The 13,650-nt window shown below is 44.5% G+C and overlaps 2 protein-coding genes across 3 annotated transcripts in view; both read left to right on the forward strand.

Moving 5' to 3' along the window:
* Positions 1–237: 237 nt before the first annotated feature.
* Positions 238–13,650, forward strand: part of LOC114015326 (vigilin-like) — a 36,055-nt gene continuing 22,642 nt past the window's right edge. Inside the window, 4 exon segments of the mRNA XM_055704874.1 lie at positions 238–310; positions 864–1,145; positions 12,082–12,156; positions 12,323–12,504. Coding sequence (XP_055560849.1) covers positions 238–310; positions 864–1,145; positions 12,082–12,156; positions 12,323–12,504 — 612 coding nt within the window.
* LOC102054785 (endoplasmic reticulum-Golgi intermediate compartment protein 3-like) overlaps positions 4,027–13,650 on the forward strand; it is a 58,062-nt gene continuing 48,438 nt past the window's right edge. Inside the window, exon 1 of one of the 2 annotated variants that reach the window (XM_055705129.1) lies at positions 4,027–10,120. The gene's annotated coding sequence lies outside the window, so the exon portion shown is untranslated. Of the gene's footprint in view, positions 10,121–13,281; positions 13,459–13,650 lie in introns of those variants that run through there. The other variant, XM_055705126.1, reaches the window with a different exon arrangement.

The raw sequence follows: 13,650 nt of genomic DNA on the forward strand, positions 1-13,650 counted from the left end.
CCATCCAACCTGGCCTATATTCTACCTAAACATAAAATCTCTGTAAGATGAAGAGCTTGTTTGCACAGTGTATGTCATGTTGCAGTTGTGTTTGCTCTGAGATGGTGATGCTACAGATGGTGACCTGAGCCATTGCTACAGCATCTGGAAAGTGAAGATCTGGGGTTTTGCTTCTTACATTATTATTACTTGTTATGTCTAAGCCTTTGCAGTGGATAAGGTCTTTCTCTTAAGAAGATGGCCAGCTTTTTCTTCTTGGCTGAAGAATACGAGCTTTCAGGCGTCTCAGCTCTGTCCTCAGAGTGTCCAAGTATGCGGCTGCTTCTTTTTTTTATCAACGGTCTAACATATTGCTGTGCAGTATTCCTGCAAACTGCAATGCCCCGTGTATTTTTGCATGTGTCAGACTGAGTTCTGAATCACGTAGAGCAGACGCTCGCAGATGATGGGGGACTGGACTGTTTCTGGCTGGGCCCCCAGGGCTCTTGCCTGACTAATTTTTTTATTTACAAGACTGCAAGTAAGAAAACATGAACAGTTGGTTGATGTCCCTGGCATGCAATCCTGTGCCCAGCTGGACTGCAGGGACTTGGCAAAGCTGCCTTTACAATGCTTCCTGGCTCTGGGGCAGGGAAAAACTCCCTCTTCCACCTGGGCTGTGTGTGGAACAGAAAGAACTTTGGCATGAGAGGAGGCAACAGCTGGAGGGGAGACCAGGGGATGTGAGGGGAGTAGGCTTGAACTAAACAATTGTCCTGACTTCAGCCCTCAGTGTGATTTAATAGTTTACTGCAGCTTTCTGCCTCTGAGTCACCCAGGTCTTTCCTTGTGCAGATAAGCATGAGACAGGTCCCTCTTTGCAGGAGCTGCCTCCTCTGGCCACTGCCTGGGCTCTCCAGTGACTCCGGCCAGGCTGCAGGTTGTCCCCAGAACCCTGGCTGTCCCTCTGCCGGGGGTGCCCCGGAGGCCCTGGGTGCCATTGCCGTGTTTGCCACCAGGTGGCAGCAGATGCTCAGAAGAAAGGAATCCAACCGTCACCCTTGAGAATCCTTTTCCTGGAAAACTTGAGGAACTCACAGTAATCACTGTACCGAGGTCACGGTCAAAAAGCAATGGAGAGACCCGGAAGAAGCAGACGGAGGAGAGTGAGTGCCCCGGATTAGGAGAGACAAGGAGAGGTCCTGGGAGAAGAAGGGCGCCTGGAGGTGGACACAGCAGAGGCAAGAAGCAGGGTGGACTGGCCTGAAGAGGAGGAAGAAACAGCATGGACGGCAGATGGGCTTTTGAAACCTTGTGGGGGATTGATGGCTGTGCTGGGGCAAGGCGCGGGAACTACTTATTGAAGTTAACCTGCTATGTGATGGTAAACGTCTTGTGGCAGCCAGCTAGTTTTGATAGTACTGTGACAAAGCAAGACTTCCACAAACATGGAAGCATGGGCTTCCTTATAGCAGGGGAGAAAAGGCCTGTGAGATCCAGGACCAGCTGCTCTCACACAATGTGGCAAGTCCGTGGCTGTCCTTGGGTTTCATTTGTTTTGCAAAACCGAGTTTCTGTTGCCAGAATTTCCCAGCTTCTTCCTCTTCTTTTACCTTCATGGCTGTGTACTGGGCATCTTTTGGCTATATCTGTCATTGCAAAGTGGTCACAATTCTCTTTTGTTTTGCTTGTTCCATATGAGGGCCTGGGAGACACGTTTTAAGTGAATTGCTCTGTGTATGTGTGCACATTTATATCCTGGGGGAATACAGTCTAGGAATTCTTGTCTGGACTCTGTACTGGCTCCGTGGTCCTGTGTGAGTTGTGCTGCCTCCTGGTGCCCTGATTTCCCTCCCTGCAAGTTAGGTCTTTGAAGCCCTTGTATGGAAACAGGGATATAAACACAAGGCAGCTGCCCTGAGAATATTTGTTTCTTTTAGATGGTCTTAACTCCAGGCTCACTCTTGAACCTGAAAAATACACAACCCATGCAATAATATTTAATATAACAACCCCAGCTAACAGCAGCCCTCTTCTTCCATACCATTCAGCAGCTGGGTGACAGCACAAGGGCTTTTCTTTTAAACTTTTTGGCTTTCTTGCTTTGACTGTCACGGCCTCTTGAGAGCTAGCATTTGTCTGGAGGGCATGTCAGGGTGCCTGTCAATTACTGCTGAAGATAGATGTCACTTACCAAGCAGATGTACTGCAGTGATCAATGGCTGCTGTCAAATAGTATTGGTCTAGTAAGGAATGGTCTCTGTTGTATTGGTAGAAGATGTCCTATAGGAAATGCTTCTGACCTTGTTGATTAGCCCTCTTTTTTTCCTGCACGTGACACCTGTGTGTCAAGAGGGGACTTTTCTGAAGATGTCTTACAGGGAATCTGGCTTTCTGAAAGTTCCCTTTGCAGTAGTCTGTCACAGCATGGGTGCCCAGCTCCTGGTGCCAGAGCACTAAGGGGCTTGTGTCCAGAACTGGTGTGCATGGACTGTGTTTGGGCACAGCTTCAACCTGTAAGCACCTGCAGATGTGGAGCCAGTGCCCCTTAACAGCCAGCCTGCATTTGTGGCAGCCCAAACCCTGCCTTTACATTATGCACTGGCCCGTCCCTGACAGTCTGCACAACTAAGAAGTGGTAAAAGAGGTCAGAGGATCTGGGTAGCAAATGCAGTAAGTGAAGGCATACGCCAGTGATCAGCAATGCATGGAGGCAGAAAGGCAGGCAGTGAACTAATATGACAGGCAGGAGCGTTACATGAGGTGCAGAGGGTTCCTTGGGAACAGGCAGGAAGAAAACTGCTTTTCTTCTACGTGGTAAATAGTTTGTCTCTGAAAAATCAATTTTAAAACACACAGAATTATAGTAAGAGCCCACAGCTCCTGCCATCTCCCCTCAGTACTTCTCTGCCCCCAAGCTTTCCAAACCTTAGTGTTGCAGAGCCTCCCCTAAAAGTGGTTCCCCCTCAAGGAGGGTAGAAGTTGGGATAAGATTGTTTAATAGAATAAAATGTTTCAGTTCAGACACAGGTGTAGAGTCTCTGGATGTGCTCTAATGCAAGCCATGCTGTTCCCAAGCATGTTGTGGTCACGAATACTTGAGAATGAGACTTGGTCACAAGTGCCATGCAGCTCTGTGCTTAGGTGCTTCATTCCAAATCACAAGCTGGGGTCTTTGCTGCTGCTTCTCTGTGCACAGCAGTGAAGTCAGGTTTTGCTGTCATATCAGCCTACAAGTAGTAGCTGAATTTTCTGGCTGCAGATGATACCTGTCTATCTGTACATTAAATGTGCAATAACACTTGGTGTAACTTTTTTTTAATGTAAAGGTTATTAAGAAATTGTGGCTAGCTGACAGCATCTAAGAACTATTTAATGTAAAGATTATGTTATGCAATACTGGTATTATGCAATACTGGTATTACGCAAGCTCTTTCGGGGTAGAAGTGGTACTTTGCCTATATTAATAATATCATATGTATATCGTATATTTGTCAATGTTACAGAAGACAAATTGTGAGGGAACTGAGAGGGTCCCCCGTGGAGAGTCGGCCAAGTCACGACAATCACACCAATATGGCTAAATGCCGTGCTCGCTTTATTAAACAAACAGGTCATATTTATAACTTAAACCGACTGCTCACCCGACTTTACACACAGGTGATTGGATAAAAGTCTCTGGGCCACGTGGGAGTCCGTGTCACTGATCAGTGAGCATGCTGCAGGTGCCTGATAAGAGTGTGCTGATGAGAGTGTGTTGATTTCATGGTTCCCAGGACTTGCTCTGCACCTGGCTTCTTGTTTGTGCACAGCTTGTTTTCCTTCTCCCACTGCTTGTTCCCAGGACAATTTAAAGCTGCTCTGCAGCTTCAACTAACAGGCCTGGGTTGTCCAACTCAGACAAAGGCAACATATGTCCTCGGTCCTTTTAAAAATCCCTCTACAAGGGAACAGGAACTAAGAGAAATGAAGTGTGTTGTTGGAAGTCCTTGAGAGAGGCAGAGGGAACTGACAGCAGGTGCCTGACTCCTTCAGTGGTCTGTGTTAATTTATAAATGTGTAGTTTGTATTTCTGTTTGTGTACGCATATATATATATGCTGAATTTGTGTGTGTGTGTGTATAGCACTGCTTCTGCATGCAAATGTGCCAGCAAAATGTCCACAGGGGCAATGTCCAAAATGTCTGGGTGTTGGTTCCAAGCACTGAAATGCCTTTTCTCTTTGTCCCAGGTTCTTTTTGTCCTGCCTGTCAGTTTGTTAGTATAGAAGCCTGTGTTTATCAGGTTGTCTGATCTTGGGTTTTCCATGGAAAGCAGACTCTGTCCCCCAGGTGTGGGAGTGCTCTTGCAACCTCCTTGGTGCCTTTTCTAAAAACCAGGGTGCTGGCCCGTTGCAAACAACATCATAAAGGGAAGAGGAAATTCTTTGAGTGGGATTACTTTTTAATTTCTTCTAACCCACCTGTCTAGAAGTTGTTCATTGTGGTGTGTCTTCAGCCCTAGCTCTTTGTATGGAAGTGTTTCATAACCTTTCCCCATGCATCTGTTTTGCTGGGGAGCTCCAGGATCTGAGAGAACTCAGCCACTGCAACATGCTCTTCCAGGTGCTCTTTACTGATGACAGGCCCTGTGGAGGCCAAGGAAAGCTCCAGCTTGGTTTTTCGTTAGAACCGTTGCTGGAGCTGTTGCTGGAGCTCCAGTGGGATGAAGGGGGTGGGGAAATCCCATCAAAACCTTTGCTTTTAAAGGAAGAAACACAACCTATTCTGCCTCAGTGAAATACCCATCAGTACCTATGAAAGGCAGAGAAAAACATGTTGCAAATTCAAGGACATGGCTAACTGTTCTCCAGCAGGGCTGCAGTCAGAGAAGCCAAGCCCAGTAGAGCGTCTAGGCTTGTTTGAAATGCTATGTTCCTGTTTTATAACTGCAACGGCCATTTTTTACAATCTGGTCAGCAGCTAGTACATATTCTTGCATAGTGCATGAGTGTAGGGGCGTTTGGGTGTTGTAGATGCTTACAAATGGAAAGTAATCTGCCTATTGAGTGCCAAAGTGTATCTTAAGTCTCAGTTGCTCAGTCAGAAGTGTTTAGCTTTGTTCTTCCCATGAGGTTTTGTTCCAAGACAGCAAAGAGGAGTATGCCTTGTCATTCCTATGAGAGTAGACAGGAACAAATGACCCAGCGATAAGAGTCTGCAGTAGGATCTAGGATCAGTTGCCAACTCTGGCTGCTTCTATATTTTTTTTTTTATTATTCAAAATCGAGAAGATAGTCTCTGCCCCATTTTTAAGTGTGCTTATATGAAAAATGGCCCTTCTGGATCAGTTGGGGTATCTTGTAGCACTTTGGAAGGGCTGGAAGTCTATACCTCTTCTGCTCGAACCTTTAAGTGTTTTTCGTTGCTGGAGATCACTGACAGGGCTTGCAGGTACCTCTGGTAATATTCACCAGCATGGGTGAGGGAGGAGAGAAGACGGACACATGGATGTGGAGAACTGAGATGATGTCGCTCATATCCTTTGTTTTTGTAGTGGCCTAGACAATTCGTAGCATGCATGTGTTTTGCACCTGCTCTTTTTTTCTAGACTGCTCAAACTTGTGACCTATTCTGACTGAATTGCTTGAGCACAGAACAAAATGAGTTCAGCGGAGCACATAAAGATGTGTGTGCTGGGACATGGGAAAAATTATAAAGTGCGTACTTTTCAAACCTTTAGATGCAGCAGGGCAGAACCATCCATGTGCAAGATCTTTCTGCAAAGATTTCCTCAGACCTGGGGCAAGGAGTGGGAAGTCTAGTGTCAAGAGCTGGTGTATGTGTTGATATACTCTGTAGTGACTGAATCCCAAGCCAGGTGGAAGTCAAATCAAGAGCAGCCAAAAGGATACCACCTGCTTACTCCACAAATGAACTTGGAATGAACCAGCATGTTGCTAAGACTGACCCTTCTTTGGCTTTCATGTTGTCCTCACAGCCAGGTGTTAACCCTCTCCCCACCAACTCTGCCGATTATATGGGGCAGTTTAAACTATGCCCTTTGATTTTTAGCATCTCCTGTGCTAGAGGTCTGCATTTGTAAAGTAAGGAAGAGCAAGACCCTTGGCCCTTCTGCCTGGCATGTGCAGGGCAGCCAGCTGGTGGCTTTTCAGCTTTTATTTTTAGTACAGTCTTGATGAGGAGATAAATGACAGCACCCCATTTTGCCATGCACCAAAGAGCACACTTCTCTCATGCCCCATACAGGAATGCTAGAGCTTGTAGATTCCTCCTCTTAACTTGGAATGCCTCTCTTGGCAAAAGGAGTTTTGCCTGGAGCTGGACTCAGAAGTAACTCAGTTGTTGTTTCCTGTGAAGAGCTGCTCTACTCAAAAGACCATCCTGCAGCCCACCTGCTCAGCTCTTCATCTTTTGCAGCATTACTGGTGGGGAGCAACTCATTCATGTCACTCTGAATGCTTGTGGAGGAATGAAAAGGTTTATGACCGCCTCCCTTACTCCTCATCCACCTCTACTGTTCCCCCTTCCCAGAGCTAGAAGGTAGGAGGTTTAAATCGTGCTTTGAGCAAATCCTGACTTGCTTCTAGCTCCTACACATAGCTTCTGCTGGTTGCATTTTAATTTTTTCCCTGGAAATGAGCCTACTTAAGTGACTTCACGTATCATGTATATATAAAAACATCCTTACAAGGCTGCCTTTGAGTTGCCTTTTCTGGATTGTTACGTAGGGTTGACCAAACATTTCTTACCTCCTCCTGCAGTGGATGAGATGTCTGCTGTTAATTATGTTTAATGACTGAATTCACTAGGTGAAATACAGCGCGCTCTTCACTTGTCTAAGATCTGCTGTATTGTAATTATGGTTTTCAGTATGAAAGTACCTTCTGCTGTTTCTGATATCCCTGGTCCAATAGCATTATTGATTTCTTATATACAGGGAACAAGTTTTACTGCTTATTTTCTGCAGATGTTTCCTTGGACTGCAGTACCATCTTTCTAGCTTCCAGGATTGCCCTTTCATTTAGCTTTTAATGCAAGGCACCCAACCACTATCTAGCTCGTGGCCAGTCGTGTTCCCCTCCCCGCCCCTTCATGGCTTCACCTCATTTCTCCCACTTTCATCCTGAAGATGCAAAAAAAGAGTACCAACCATGGATTCACTCTGAAAAGAAAATCAAAAGTCTGCATTTTTAGCTGGGAAAACTTCTTGACAGTATCAAAAGCTGAGAGGTGACTTTGAGATCGACAAGGTTCAACCCTGAGCCAGTAAACCAGCTTTTTGAAACAGACCAGAGAGAGAGGAAGATTAATAGTCCCCCTTAGGGGTCTTCCTTTGTATTGCTTTTGCAACATCAATATATAGGCTTGGCAAATCTTCTGTTATCTTCTGCTTTCAGTGAAATGCAATATAATTCTTCTTGCTGATACCTGGATTTGTAGGTAAAATATATCTATTCAAGTGCTATGGTCTTTGGACAATCTATATGGACACTGAATACTTCCTGTAAGTTGCAGAGCGCGTGTATGTTCTGTCTAGATCCGCGTACATACAAGCTCTGGAGAAGTGCGCAGTCTAACTAGCAGTGACTGGGGAAGAAGTTCACTTGTTAGGATCTGGATGTAATTAATAGAATATTAGCAAGAGGAGGTGGGTGAGCCAAGAGATGTAAGCAGGGCTGTGCAAAAGCTTTTGTAAAAAGAAATACTGTGGGGAGCCCACAGTGGGGAAAAAAAAGACTGTAAAAAATGAGTGTGCTGTTTGCTGCCTGCCCCTGTGGAATGCCTGATACTGTGCAGTCTTTGGACTTCAGAGAAATCAGTCCCATGCACATGACAGTGCTTCTCTTTTCCCAATAGCAAGGAGGGATTTCAGCACATGCTGGGGAAAAGACATGAGAGGCTTCTTTAACTGGCTTGTGTTTCAGCATTTGTTCTGTTCATGAAATTAGCCCCTTCAAGGTACTAGTATAGGTTGTTACTGGTTCGATACGCAGCATGTGTTTTATGTGAAGGTTTATCTGCCATTGCTGGCTTTCTTTTTCAGTGCTTCAGCTTCCTCTTCTGTAGACCTATAAACTTGCATTAAGGGTTCTTAAATGCCCTGAGATCTTCAGTGAGAAAGATTCTGAAGGGGCCTGACATAATGTGGGAAGCCATGATGACAAGAGGTTTTCTATCTGTCCTAAATAAAAGGTGTGTTGTACTTCAGTCTGGCTACTAGCAGCTTGGGCAAGAATGACTAAATGTGGAGAGGGTTTGGCCTAAAAAAACAACTCGGTACTTAAAATGGGGCCTTTGACTCAGTCTTCCTTTTTTCCGTATGTGTAAAAATATTAAAGGGTGGTTTTGCCTCCAGGTGATGTGCCTGCTCTGACAGCATCATAAACACTGGTATAGCAGGTACGCCTAGTTCCTTACAGCTGTTTATTCTGTGTTAAGAGGGTTTGTTCTGGATGGGTGATCAGGCTGTCCTGCTGTCTCAAGACTGCCAGAAAAAGCAATGGTAAGACGTTTGTGTAAAGGGTGAGAAAGGGAAAAGTTTTATCTTGATTCTCAGCCTGTGGGTTCCAAAAACATACAGTTCAATGAGAGTAAAAATGCTCAGTGAAAAGTGGAGGCACTGAGGTGTCTTAGAACGTACAGACATTTGAAGGTGACAGTATCTCTTGTACTGGCCGATTTCATGGAGCACCTAGGAGGACAGCCACTAGGTGCAGTAAAACAAGGTCAGAGGAGTCCTTCTAGGGCAAAAGAGCAGTTAAAAAATTACATTGGTTCTTAACAGGAAGGCAGTGAAATAGCTAAAATGCAGGTGTGTTATGTTGAGGTAATCTAATACAAGAAAGTACCCTGGAAGCAGAAGCCATGTTTAAAATGAGCAGCAGCCACGGGAAAGCCCTATCAGGAACAGCAGAAAGTTGGAATAATCAGTCCTAGAAGGAGCACAATTCATTGCTGCAGCAGGTAGAGTTATGAAATATGTCACATCTTAGTAATATGAGTTGGATTATCCAAAACCCAGCAGCTGGATAAGACTTAAACCCCCACCCCTCCAAAAAAAAAAACAAAACCAAAGAAACCCCCAACCCAACCTTGACTGTCTGCTGTCATTAAGGGTCATATGCCACTTTTCAAACGAGGTCTCTGAATCCAAATGCTGGAAAGTAAAGTCTGCTGAAGGAACTTTGCTAGTGAACTGGATAGTGCATCTTTCATGTGTCTTGTTAAACTGCCATGTAGTGTTGAGGTTCTGGTAAGAACTACTGTACCTATTGTTGTAGCTGTGTAACAGTCATTTTCGTGTAGAACGTTTGGACATGTGTGAGTATTGGTATGTTCAGACCTGTGAGACAGAACTTCATGAAGATTTCCCAACCTCCTAGCAGTCAGCAGTCTGGTCAGTGGCTGTTGCAGAGGAGGAGCAGCTCATTTTTCTGCTTCTATCCTTATTGTTCACTTCAAGGAGAAAAGTTAATAGCAAATAGCTATGATGCTGAGCAAAATCCAGCAACTGGTGGTTCCCTAACTTGGAATCCAAAGCAAAGCAAATCAGAAAAGGCTTGTGTGATTTGAAACTTGAACTTAGGAATCCTGAAGTTTTGTGATTCAGAATTGCAGAGCAAAGATTTCGATTAACCTTGCCTTCCTTCTATGTCACAAGGATTTCCCTCTTGGTGCTAAGAGTGTCTGGGTTGGTTAGACCACCTTCTAGATACATACTAAAGACAGACATGTTAGTGTTCTGTATTGCGTGGGAAATGTTTTTACCAATTGTGTTCCTTATGGAGGTAAGCATTACATTTTTCATTTTCACAAGTCTTAAGCTTCTGTGTGCATGTGTATAGATATGTAGGTATGCATAGACAAATACTTAAGTATTTGTATGTATCTCCTGACCCCCCGAGATGTTATCGGTCTTTGCCTTCCTCACGTTTCACAGGGCATGGGAAGGCCAGAGAGACTGGAAGCCTCGGCTGTTGTGTGCGGAGAAGCTGTCAGCCTTCTAAAAGAGCATGTAGCCAGCAAGTGCATCGTGGTGCTTCGGTACCAAGCTGATACCACAGGCCTCCATCTTTTTATGAAGAGGGATCACAAGGAAATGTGCTGATGTTGAAGGGGGAAAGGTGGTGGGGGAAGAGGTAGGAGGCAGCTTTCAACCAATTTTAGGCTTAACTCCTGTGTTCCTGAAAATGGTTCTGGTCTTTGAGGGGTTTGCTTTTGGCTTTTTGCCTTAAGCGCATCCTCCGTCACCGCTATCCACGTGCGCTGAGCTGCCAAGAGGTGTTGCTTAGGGAACTGTGGTGATACGGATTCTGTGCATGCCAACCATCCTGAAGGCCATAGCTGTATTTTACCCTAAAAAAGCTTTCCGTAATACTAGGCTTCTGTTAGGACACGATTTTCTCGAATTCCACCCCCTCAAGGTGATTTTCCCACACACCTGCAGGCAGCATGACTAAGGTCATCTCCTTTTGCCCACTTGGGCTTAGACTAAAATCCCTTCCCTGGCTAGTCTTTAGCTTTTACAGCCTTTGAGCCTTCCCTTGGGCCTGGTTGATAGTCCTTTGCCATTTCACCCAGTTCACAGCCAGCATGAGTCTAGGTACCGACTATCTCAAAGAATTTCAGTTACACGATAAACCTGCTTTTTTGTAAATTAATTTTAGCATTTTAATTGCTTTCAGAGGGAACTACGGGAAATCCTGTCTGCATGGTGACCTAGCATAAGCAATGATGGAAAGGTGCATCAGATGTGACCTCCGTGTCAGCTCAGTGTGCCTCAGACAGACTGCATTTGGCACTCCGTGGCATGCTGTGCAGCTCCAGAAATTAATGCTAGGGAAAAAATGGGCAAAAAAATAATAGTCATGTAGAAACATGAGTTAGGAAGAATGCTATAAATTAGGTATTTCTGTTGATTGAGGCAGTTGATCTTGCTTGTGGATCTTTGGGGTGTGAACTTGATGCTGAACGGCTCATTTTTCATTTGACATGCCTTGAATTATTTTCAAAGAGATAGAAGAGAAGCTTATGAAATAGAATAGGTTATTGAATCTTCCTGAAATGCTCACAATGGTTATGCATAAAGCCAAAGTGAAGGATGATGGAATAAAATTCTGTGCTTTATAAGTAAATACTTAAACCTGATCTCCGTGCAGGGTCCTAGTTATTTCTGTTTTTAAAATCCCAAAGAAGTTTAGGAAGTCTTAGAGGTTAGTATTGTGGGAAATAAATGGCTCTTCCACAAAAAATTCCACGTAAGCAAGGCTCTTTGAACAATTCTTTTTGAAATCTGTTCTAACTATAGCCAGTTAGCGGTTTAATGTTGAAATGTATACTTGCTCTCCTGTAAAGCAGTATTTCACTTGCATTTCAGTGCTGTGAGTCTTGACAAATTTGGGAAGAGCCTGAGAGAAATTTTTCATCCTGAGATACAAAAGGTAGGAGGTGACTTCGTTTTTTCGTTTGGTTATGGCTTTTTATTATTTTCTGGAAAAATAAGTCGTTACGTATAAATGCTAGTGATTTGTTTCTTTTGGTAGCAGGATAATAATGATGAGTAGGGTTACAGTTACAAAAGAAGCTATCTTTATCAGTTGAACTGGCTACTTGGAAATTAAACAAATATAAGAGTACGTTACAGGGGTTTTTGTGCTGTCTTCAGTACTGGTGTGCTAAAGATATTGTTTTGTTTACAGGATTTATTGGTTCTTAAAGAGCAAGAGGTAAATGTAAACTTATCACTCCTAGCACTTACTTAGTGACTTATAACAACTTAGATATCAATTGCTTATTGCAGTAAAAAAATGTGGTATTTCTGTGCAACATATGAGATCAAAAATAATTTTAAGCACCAGCATAATATATCTTATTAATAGATGACCAACTTAGTAATATCATAAAATTCATAATCTGTGATCAAAAGTAAATTATTAGGTATCTGCTACTTGAGCATGTAATGGAGCTGGTCTGAAGTGTATATTCCTGTGTGTAGGACGTATACAAATGTTGTATATAAAAGTCCTTAGAGGAAACATTTATTTTAGGTCTTTTGTTTGATTGTCTGTTTATCCTGTAATATTTGGTTTTATTTCTCAAGGACCTGTGAATTTGAAATTTGGAATCCTTTATGTTAAGGATGGGCAGCTTACAGATGATGAAATGTTCGGTGATGGTGAGTTTTTCACCTTTTCCTTGGCTGAAGGTTGCATAAAATATTGAGCTTCACTGTGAGTACAGACATTCACAGTTGTGACCCTCTTAGAATTCATCTTGGGAGCCTTGAAGATTTGTATATAAATCAAATTGTTATACTGAATAAACTGTTTCTTTTTTTCCAGTGGGCATTCCCACAATTAAGTGGTATGGAGCTGAAGGGGACTATGATGTAATGGTGATGGAGCCGTTTGGACTGAGTCTTGAAGATATCTTCAGTTTTTGTTCAAGGAAATTTAGTCTCGAGACAGTCCTATTACTCACTGACCAAGTGGTAGGAAACTGCTTTGTTGATCTTGATGGTGCAGTATGTTGGAATATTAAAATTCCTTGAGAGATCAGAACCAAATATGTTGTTTCTGTAATTTAGAGGTGAATAGGCCTGTATCATTAAAGAAAAGACTCAAAATTGATTTTGTTTCTCTTAAATACAAAGTGCCCCATCTAAAGTGATTACAAAGTCTTAATTGATTTTTAAAAACCAGACTTGCGCTGTTTGCAAACCATCTGTTGCACTGCTCAAAGACACAAGAAATTTGCCCAAGAATGTTTTTGGAAACAAATGTAAAATAGACACGGGGAAAGAGCTGGAGAGGTTTATGTATTGTCTATCAAATTATGTTCTCTTTAATGCCCTTACATTTTACAATAAAAAGTTTCATTACCTCTTCTATCGTTAAGACAATGTTGCTAGTGTTTTTATAAGGAAAAAAGTGTATGCCTAGTCTCTCTTGAGTGATTTTTTTTTTCTCTTTATCTAGATTAGTTAAATTGAATACATGCACTCTAAGAACTTCATCCACCGATATGTGAAGACAGACAACTTCTTAATGGGCCTTGGGAACAATTCCGTTATTGATTCCATTCCTATAATAAACTGTGCAGTCTACGTTAGGTATATTGGCTGCAGTACCCAATTTTTTTCGCTAGGCGGAAGCAGTGCTCCATCCCAACTAAGGGCAGCGCATGCGCACAATCGGCTTGACGCCAAAGGGCGGGGCTTCCGGATACGTATGCGTATGCTGCAGTCCGCTTTTGCGCATGCGCGGGAGCCTTTCTGGCAAACTAAGGGCGGCGCATGCGCAGAATCGGCTTGACGCCTCGGGGCGGGGCTTGTGGCTACGTACGTATGTGCTACGCATCCGGCCCCGGAAGGTGGGTTCATTTCCGGCCCGCGCGGCGCGCTGGAGCGGCGGTGGCGGTGCGGGGCCTTCGCCGGGAGCCCGGGAGCCGTTCGGGCCGGGACGTGCGGCGGCGCTGGGTGAGCGGGCGGGCCGGGGGCCGAGCCCGGGCGTCCCCGTCGGGCAGCGGCCGGCTGGGGGGGACGTGGCGGGCCGGCGCTCGGCCGCGGCAGGGAGCGCCTGGTGCCGGCGGCGGGCGGGCTGAGGCGGGCGGCCCGGCCCGGGCCCGGCGGGGCTGCCGGCGGTTCTCGTCTCCCCGGCAGTGGCGGTGG

The sequence above is a fragment of the Falco cherrug genome, chromosome 3 (genome assembly GCF_023634085.1).
Source record: "Falco cherrug isolate bFalChe1 chromosome 3, bFalChe1.pri, whole genome shotgun sequence".
NCBI lineage: Eukaryota > Metazoa > Chordata > Aves > Falconiformes > Falconidae > Falco > Falco cherrug.